Raw genomic sequence first — 9,504 nt, 5'->3', positions numbered from 1 at the left:
TAGCTTGACCCCTTCACCTTGGGTGATGCATTTCTGCAGTATCCCTTCCTTGGCACTTTTCCTCATCAAGTTGTCAGTCTGCCAGCACGTAATGCTTGCTTCGGCGAATTAAACGTTCAGTTTCGGTCTTGTCGGCGGGTACTTCGATGCTGGTGAGGTACTTGATGAACTGCTCCCTCCAATCGGCGACCGGCAAAGGTACAGCAAGTACCAACTGCTCGGCAGGGGGGACCTCTACAACTTCCTTTTCTTCTTTAATGGATGGCGCCAAGAGATCTTGAACGAAGACCCTAGCGGATCCGCGGCGCGAGAAGAACCTATTTTTGAGAGCTGGTCGGTGATCTGATTTTGATCTCGTACCACGTGGTGGTATTTGATACCGTAGAACTTCCCTTCAAGCCTCCTAATTTTGGCGCAGTATGCGTCCATCTTATCACTGGAACAGGACCAATCTTTGTTGAGCTGGTTGATAACCAGCGCAGAATCCCTATACACCATGAGGCGTTTGACGCCGAGCTCAACTGCTATACAGAGACCGTGGAGACATGCTTCATATTCCACGGTGTTGTTGGAGGCCGGAAAGTGTATCCAGAGGACATAGCGGAGCTTATCTTTGGTCGGCGTAATGAACAAAATGCCCGCACCAGCACCATTGATGTTAAGGGCGCCGTCAAAGTACATCAACCAGTGCTCGGGACAAGTGGCGGCAATGGGTTCTTGGATCTCGGTCCACTCAGCGATGAAATCAGCGAGCGCCTGTGACTTAATGGTAGGTCTGCTTCTGAATTCGATGGAGTAAGTTCCAAGCTCAACAGCCCACTTTATGATACTGGCCATTGGCCTCTTTGTTGCGGAGAATGTCCCCTAGAGGGAACTCGGTGACTACGGCGATCTTGTAGTATTCGAAGTAGTGTCGGAGCTTGCGCGACGTAATCAGAATTGCATATAACAGCTTTTGTACCTGAGGATAACGAGTTTTTGGCTCATTAAGTACTTCGCTGATAAAGTAGACCGGATGTTGCACCTTGTAAGCGTGCCTAGCTTCCTCATGTTCGACGACGATAGCAGTGCTGACGACGCGAGAAGTAGCGGCGATGTAGATCAGAAGAGTTTCATCTGGTTGTGGCACAGTCATGATCGGAGGCCTTGTTAACAACAATTTAAGCTGCTCGAAAGCTGTGTCCGCCTCTTCCGACTAGGAAAATGCTTGGAAGCCTTGAGGAGTTTGAAGAAAGGTAGCCCTCTCTCGCCGAGGTGCGATATGAAGCGGCTTAAGGCCACCATGCAGCCTGTAAGCTTCTGTATATCCTTGACGCATGTCGGTCGTTTCATATTGGTGATGGTGGAGACCTTGTCAGGGTTGGGCTCGATGCCACGAGCACTGACGATGTAGCCCAATAGTATACCGGATGGAACTCCAAAGATGCACTTTGAAGGGTTCAGCTTCCATCGGTACTTATTCAGGTTGGCAAAAGTTTCTTCGAGGTCGGCGATAAGGTTGTCAGCGGTCTTGGTCTTGACGACCACATCGTCGATGTAAGCTTCGACATTGCGGCTGATCTGTTGGTCGAGGCACATCTGAATGGCCCTTTGATAGGTAGCCCCGGTGTTTTTGAGTCTGAAGGATATAGTTGTGTAGCAATATGCCCCAAAAGGCGTGATAAAAGACGTTTTGATCTGGTCTTCTTCCTTGAGGGAGATCTGATGATAGCCGAAGTAACAGTCAAGGAAGGAGAGCAGTTTGCAACCAGCCATGGAATCTACAACCTCGTCTATCCGAGGCAAGCCAAAGGGTCTTTAGGGCAGTGTTTGTTAAGATCAGTATAATCAACACACATTCTCTATTCTTTATTCTTTTTTCAAACGAGAACAGGGTTTGCTAAGCATTCTGGGTGATACACTTCTTTTATAAATCCGGCTGCTAATAGCCGTTTTATTTCTACCCTAATAGCCTCCTTGTCTGGCGTGAATCGACGGAGTTTCTGCTTGATTGGTTTGGCGGTCGGCGAGACATTTAAGGAGTGCTTGATCTTCTCCCATGGTACCCTCGGCATGTCTGCAGGTTTCCACGCAAACACGTCGGTGTTGGCACATAGGAAGGAGACGAGCGTGCTTTCCTATTTAGGGGTCAAGGTGAGCCCCAATCTTCATGGTCTTGGAGGGGTCGTCGAGGCCGAGGCCGACCTCCTTGACTTCCTTGGACTTGGCAGAGACACAATGAAGTTCTAGCTCTGGGATCTCCATGTCATCGGCAGGCACCATCTTGGCTTCGGCGACCACGCTAGCCATCTAGATGGAGAGGTCGGTGGCTTCGGCGAGAGCGAGACTCTCCGTCTCGCAGGCAGTAGGCGACGGAGAGGTTGGCCCGCAGAGACTGGACTCCTATAGGCGAAGGCATCTTCATCACTAGATATGCGTAGTGTGGCACGACCATGAACTTGGCTAGAGCCGGCCGACCAAGTATGGCGTGGTAGGCGGTGTCGAAGTCGGTGACATAGAAGTTGACATGCTCGATGTGGTAATTGCTTGCCATGCTGAACTGTACTGGCAGAGTGATTTCTCTAAGTGCTCTGGATGCCCTGCCAATTACCACACCCCTAAAAGGAGGAGCCCGAAGGTGTTAGATCTATTATCGCGAGGCCCAACTCCCTTAGAGCCCCGGCGAAGAGTAAGTTCAAAGCACTGCCACCATCGACAAGGACTTTTCTGAAGAGCACCTTCTGGATAGTTGCGTCGAGGACGAGGGGGAAATGCCCTATGTAGGGTATGTCCGCCCACTGGTCAGCCCTGGTGAAAGTGATGGGGACCTCTGACCATGGGCGATAGCTGGGGTTGGTGGTGGTTTCCTCTGATGCTACTGACGAGCACTCGTCGAGCGACGAGCTTTCGTTCTCTTCTGCTCTCGACAGAGGCAGAGGCCGCGGAAGATGGTGGAGACCACCTTGATCATGGTCCTAGAAGGCATTGCCATTGCCCCCAGGTGGCCAGCGACCTCCGTTCCCGCCGTTGGTGTCGTCATCTAGCTTTTTGTCTTGGAACTCCTTGGCTAAACCGAGGCAGTCTTTCATCTTGTGTTTGGCGTTCTTGTGGAGGGGGCATGGGCCGTCGAGGATCTTCTTGTACTGCTCGTCATAGTTGCACTTGGCACGCGGCTCATTGACGTTATCGACAAAGTGGTCTGGCTGGCGGCGGCGATTCTGACTTGGCTTGGATCCTTCTGGCCGATCACTGCCAATGTCCCAGTGGAAACTTCGTTCATCATAGCGGCGGTCGTTGTGGCACCGGTTGTCAGGGTGGTCGTCGTAGCGGTGAGGCGGGCGATTTGTGCCCCCATCTTCATTGAAACGTACTTCAGCTTCCTCCGCGTCGACGTACTGGTTAGCAGTCGTGATCATCTCGCCGATGCCTATAGGTGGCTTGTGGTTGAACTTGGAACAGAGCTCATAGTGATGAAGTCCCCGGACAAAGGCGGTGATGACCTCGGCTTCCGTGATGTTGGGGATAGAATTCTTCATCTCGGAAAAGCGTCTGATGTAGCTGCGGAGGAGCTCGGACGGCTTTTGAGTGATGCGGTTGAGATCGTGCTTGGTGCCCCGGCTGCGTACATGTAGCCATGTAATTGTCAGTGAAGACTTTCTTTAGCTCTTCCCAAGATCCGATGGAATCCGGGGCAAGGCTTGTAAACCAGCTCTTGGCAGCTGGCGTGAACATGACGGGGAGATAATTTGCCATGACATTGGTGTCTCCTCCAGCGGCGTGGACAACAGTGGCGTAAGCCTATAGCCACTGAGTTGGGTTCATCCTTCCCTCATAGGGCTCGACCCCGGTGATTTAAAAACCACGGGGCTACTGGAGTGTTCGGAGCGCCCTGGTGAAAGCTGGGGGACCTTTCGGGTTGTCGGTGCCGTTGTCTATAGCATTGCCGGCGGCGATTGGCTCTAGAGCTGAGTCTGGATCACTGTACTCTCGCTTGTACTCCTGGTGGCGGCGTACTTCATCTTCATGGCGGCCAAAGCGACGCTGCTCGATATGTCGTCGTGCATCCCGAAGGTTACTAAGGTGCACTCGAGCATCCTGTTCGACCTCCTGGTCGTGCTGGCGATGATGCTCGGCTCGGTGGCCCCCGGCTCCCCCCTAGAGAGGTAGTGACTGGTCGGCGAACCGGCTTTGACTGGGGCAGCGATTGGATCTAGGCACAGCTGATCGGCGAATGGTGCTGGTGGAGCATGAAGGTCTTTGATCCTCTCGGATCTCATTGACTTGACAGTGTGCCGCTTTAAGCATAGCGGCAACCTTGGCAAGCTCGGGCGTCTGTGGGAGGCGGGCGAGTTCATTGGCGGCCACCACCAGATTGGTGCTTGGAGTCTTGAAGACGTCGTGACCATCAACGCGGAGAAAATCTTCTTCAAGGTTGCGATGGAGTGGCCTTCCTTGTGAGTCAAATTGGTTGTCGCGAGCAGCCTCGGCCATCGCAAGGGCGCGCTCGTTTTCGTGGTGCTGCGCGTAGTTGACGTTCCTGTTTTCACGAGCAGCGCGTTCCTCATCGGTTTTGCCGTTCCGAGGGGCTATCGATGCTAACATTGAAGATCGTGCCACCCCAGAAAGGCGGGACAGGGGGTTGCTCGGTGAAGGTTTTGGCGAGGGTCTCGGTGGAGCCCTGGGACTCAGAGTCCGGATTCTCCTCCAGGATGGTTTGGAGGGATGCTCTGGGGCCTCGGCTTGCGTGCAGCATGTTGACTATTGGCGGGAGCTGATCGACGATCTGGTCGGCAAGAGGATGGATATCCCCTACCTGGTCGGCGAGTTTGTCCCTCAGGGCGTGTTGGTATGTAGCGGCTGTGTTGTCGAGCCCGTTGGGCAGGACCATAACCCCTGGAGTTTGCCGAGCAGCTTCCGATAGATGCGTACGGTAGGGTGGTTGGCACTGAACCATAGTGTCCAGAGCCGATTCGGTGATGGAGAGGCAATCGGCGAGCTTCAAACCGACCCAATCGATGGATACGATCAGATCGTCATTATTGATCTACCTCCTCTGGTAGCGAGGAAGTGGGCGGCGAGTTGTCGATAAAGGCGACCTTGAAAGCGGTTCCAAGATTGGATCTACAGTCGCAGGAGCGGGGTGGTCGGTGCAGAACAGAGCTGCACCGGCTCGAGGAGCTCTCCGACTCCATCAGTGTTGATGACCCACGAGATGGATCCGACCGTGAAGATCTAGCCGAGCTGCGGGAGGGACGAAGAGCCTACGGAAAAAGCCATCTTGTTCGACAAGGAAACATCATGCACACCCCTACTTAGCGTGCCAACTGTTGATAGAATATCGTCGGCAGTCCTCCGAGGGGTATCCCACGAAGGTAGATTGATCGGCAGAGGAGCGCATGATCAAGAACAAGAAGGCAATAGAGACACACGAGTTATATAGGTTCAGGCCATTAGTATGACGTAATACCTTACTCTTGTGGTCTGTTGGTTTGTATTAGCTATCGTATGATATGCTTGGATTTTGGAGGGGGTCCCTGCCCGCCTTATATAGTTCAGGGGGCAGGGTTACAAGTCGGTTAGATCTGAGAGATAACTGGAAAGTAATAACAGATTACAAGCATCATGGGATCATATGTTTCCTAACAGATCACGGTAGCATCTTCAGGATATCTTCCCCATGTCTTGCGGAAGGCGCCGAGCAAAGTCATGCCCGCAAGGCTTCATCTTGTGGGCTGGGCCGCCCCTAGGAGCATAGCCCATGTGGTCTACCATGGGTATCCAGGGTTGTACCCCCCACACCATTTTCACTGTCGGTTTCATGCCTCAACTGTGAAAGTTGGTGGTCATGAAGAACTTCATCACTGCCAGTTTCAAACTAGCAGGGAAAGATGAATATTTTGTGAAAAAATGGGTTTGCACCTGCTATGTTCCACGCTCACCAAGCCCCTATGCTTTCATGCATGCCCTCGCCTGCCGTCCATGCCCACTTGGCCCTTGCATAGGTCCGGGTTGGAGCCACCATCCCAGGCAATTAGGCCACTCGCCTTAGCTAGGAGGAGACTGGGCCACGTCTGCATGGAGGTGTGTAGTGGGGCCATGCACTGCCTTGCATTGAAGGATGGTAGGGCCACACATGGTTGGAGGGGATGAGGGGGCGCTCACTGTTGCTGAGAGGAGGTCAACTACAAACATCATGCAGCTAGAGAGAGAGAGAGAGAGAGAGAGAGTGGCGGCCGAGAGGGAGAGCGAGGTGTCTGCTCGCTTAGGTAGGATAGGGTTTGTGCAATGATTTCATGAATGATTTATAACATAAATCATTGGTGAAAATCATTTCCACTATCAATTTTATTAAGAACCATTGCTAATACATTATCAGCAATGGTTTTAGTAAAATCAGTGGTGAAAATGCAGTTCAAGAAAATCATTTCTGTTCCAGTGAATGATGCCTCTAATTTCTCTTCATAACCTAACTCACAACTGTCGTGTACATAGAGGCACAATATAGAAGTTAGCTTCGCCACACTATTCCTCCATGATCTTGATACACCCCCTCGACCCCTGGCTACCTAACTCCGTGCTTGCCTCCATCTATCTCCAGCAAGTTGCTGGCCTCCATCTCTTCTGCCCTTGCCACCACTCTCGCGTCTTCCACAAAATGTTGTTAATGAGGATGAAGGCTTTCAATTTTATCACAAATATGCTCTTCATAAATGGGTTTTGTGTGTGGAAAATCTATATTTAGTGGGACAATGCCAAGAAAGTGATTAGTTTGAGGAAATTTATTTGCAGTTGGGAAGATTTCCATGAGAACCAATTTGGTTTCATTCCCGGAAGGTCAACCATGGAAGCCATTTTCTTAATAAGACAGGTTATGGAGGGTATTGGGAGAAGAAGATGGACCTACACATGGTTTTTATTGACTTGGAGAAGGCTTATGATAAAATACCAAGGAATGTTATGTGGTGGGCTTTGGACAAACATAAAGTCCCAATGAAGTACGTCGGGCTCATTAAGGACATGCACAACAATGTTGTGACTAGTGTTCGAACAAGTGAAGGAGACACGGATGACTTCTCGATTAGGATAGGACTACATCAAGGGTCAGCTTTGAGCCCTTATCTATTTGCCTTAGTGATGGATGTGGTCACAAGGGACATACAAGGGGACATCCCTTGGTGTATGCTTTTCGCGGACGATGTAGTGCTAGTTGATGAAAGCCGGACAGAAGTGAATCAGAAACTGGAGTTATGGCGGGAGACTTTCGAGTCCAAAGGTTTTAGACTCAGTAGAACTAAAACTGAGTATATGAGATGTGACTTCGACACTACTACTCGGGAGGAGGAAGATATAGTTTGGAAGGTCAAGTAGTGCCTAGGAAGGATACCTTTCGATATTTAGGATCAATGCTACAGAGAGATGAGGATATTGATGAAGATGTTAGCCATAGAATCAAAGCAGGGTGGATGAAGTGGTGCCCAGCATCTGGTGTCCTATGTGACAAAAGGGTACCATAGAAGCTAAAAGGCAAGTTTTATAGGACGACGATTAGACCTGCTATGTTGTATGGTGTAGAATGTTGGCCTACGAAAAGATGACACGTTCAATAGATAAGTGTCGCGGAAATGCGTATGTTGCGTTGGATTCACGATCATACTAGAAGGGGTCGAGTTTGGAACGATGATATACATGATATATTAGGGATAGCACCAATTGAAGAAAAGCTTTTCCAACACCAGTTGAGATGGTTTGGACATGTCCAACGGAGATCTCTAGAGGCACCGATGCGTAGTGAAATCCTAAGCCAGGATAGTAACGTGAAGAGAGGCAGAGGAAGACCGAAGTTGACTTGGGTAGAGGCAATAATAGGAGACTTGAATGGATGAAATATACCCAAAGACTTAGCCTTAGATAGGAGTGCTTGGAAAACAACTATTCACGTGCTTGAACCTTGATTGCTTCTGCTGGGTTTCAACTCTAGCCTACCCCAACTTGTTTGGGACTTAAAGGCTTTGTTGTTGTTGTTGTAGTTGTTGGGAAGATTTCTGTAGCACCCGATTTTAAGGACAAAACCAGATACACACCATATGTGAGCCCAGAAAGTCAAATATCACATATAGCTACAAATAAAGGTAATATCAATAGACAATGCTTAATATATAACATACTTAGTATAAAGGACATAACCTTAGATAACAAATAGTGGAAAGACAACTCCGATCTTCAGGTAAAGACTCCAATTCCACAGGGGCAACTGACTGGTTGATCACAAGCCTAATTTCTCTAAACTCTAGCAATCTGGTATCCATCCGGGATTTTTCCAAAGATTTAAAAAGTAAAGCAAGCATAAGTACATGTCGTACTCAACAAATATAACATGGGGTTCATGAGGCTCAAAAGACTGACACTGGTTCAACTGTGATTAGCTTTTAATGAGTCATAATTTTAGCAATTAAGTAGTAACAAGTTTATCACAAGCCCATAAACACATGATCAGGTAAACATGAATAATGAATAGCATAAATAGTAATCATTAGTGAACATCTTCATCAATAGTATCATTTGTGTTCATCATCATTAACCATTAGTGATCATCTATTCTGTAAGGGTTCCAAGGCCGCTCGTGACCGTAATAGGTTAGATCCAGATGGTTCATAGATCTGTCTATATCAAATAGTTGATTCTTTGCGTGGCATATCTCTTTTCACTAGATTCATTGGTTCTACACCACGTATTGATCAAATCTGATATAGCCAGTGATGCATCTTTGATGCATACATGTTAATAGCTTAAGGGAAAGAATCATTAGAACTGGATGCATTGTATTCGTTACTATAAAATCAATCATGACCCGCGAGCGTTACAATTCTTAACAGCCGATTTCTTCTCGTATCGGCTATTTAGTCGATTTTCCCGTCTGACTGCTCCCAAAGCAGCACACTTGGAACTGTCTGGGCAAAATCGGCATGTTCCACCCTAAATTACTGATAAACTTTCTCTCCTTGTCAATTGTAGGTCAAATTGACTAGCACGCCCTTGAAAATTCGCAGGATCGACTGGTTCTGCGTTGAAGCCAGACAGATCTCCAGATCGTTTCGGCTTGCTATGTGCCAGGCGCATCGACACGTTTTTGCGCCGATAGTAGCCATGCGCTGAAACTAAAATGAAAGTGAAAGTCTGAAACTAAAACTAAAACTAAAACTGATTACTGTTGTTGCAAAGCTTGACAGATAGCACATTCTACTTAACTGAAGGTTCATATGTTAGACTGTTGAAAATTGAAGACAGTAAATTCTTGACAATGCTATTTTTTGAACTAAGATAACTCAAGCCTAAACTATTTTTTCTAAAAGTGTTTAGTAAACATGAAACACTGATAACTTTGATTAAATTCTCAAGTACAGTTACAATTGACTCAGGCAAGTTCACTTATCAACCAAACACAATTCTAGTCCCACCAAACACAATTCTAGCCCCACAATGACCACGGGAGCATCGCTCAACCAACAACCAGCAATTCCTCATCAA

General features: G+C 48.5%; 1 protein-coding gene across 1 annotated transcript; it reads right to left on the bottom strand.

The window, feature by feature from the left end:
- Window positions 1–234: 234 nt before the first annotated feature.
- LOC136543515 (uncharacterized) lies at window positions 235–837 on the bottom strand. The gene has a single exon (XM_066535939.1). The coding sequence runs from the start codon at window positions 835–837 to the stop codon at window positions 235–237; it is 603 nt and encodes a 200-aa protein (XP_066392036.1).
- Window positions 838–9,504: the final 8,667 nt, after the last annotated feature.

The sequence above is a fragment of the Miscanthus floridulus genome, chromosome 3 (genome assembly GCF_019320115.1).
Source record: "Miscanthus floridulus cultivar M001 chromosome 3, ASM1932011v1, whole genome shotgun sequence".
Lineage (NCBI taxonomy): Eukaryota > Viridiplantae > Streptophyta > Magnoliopsida > Poales > Poaceae > Miscanthus > Miscanthus floridulus.
This window is presented reverse-complemented; position numbering and strand designations above follow the sequence as displayed.

Excerpts from the sequence above, each read along its gene's own strand:
- LOC136543515 (XM_066535939.1), bottom strand. The coding sequence starts at position 837 with ATGGCCAGTATCATAAAGTGGGCTGTTGAGCTTGGAACTTACTCCATC.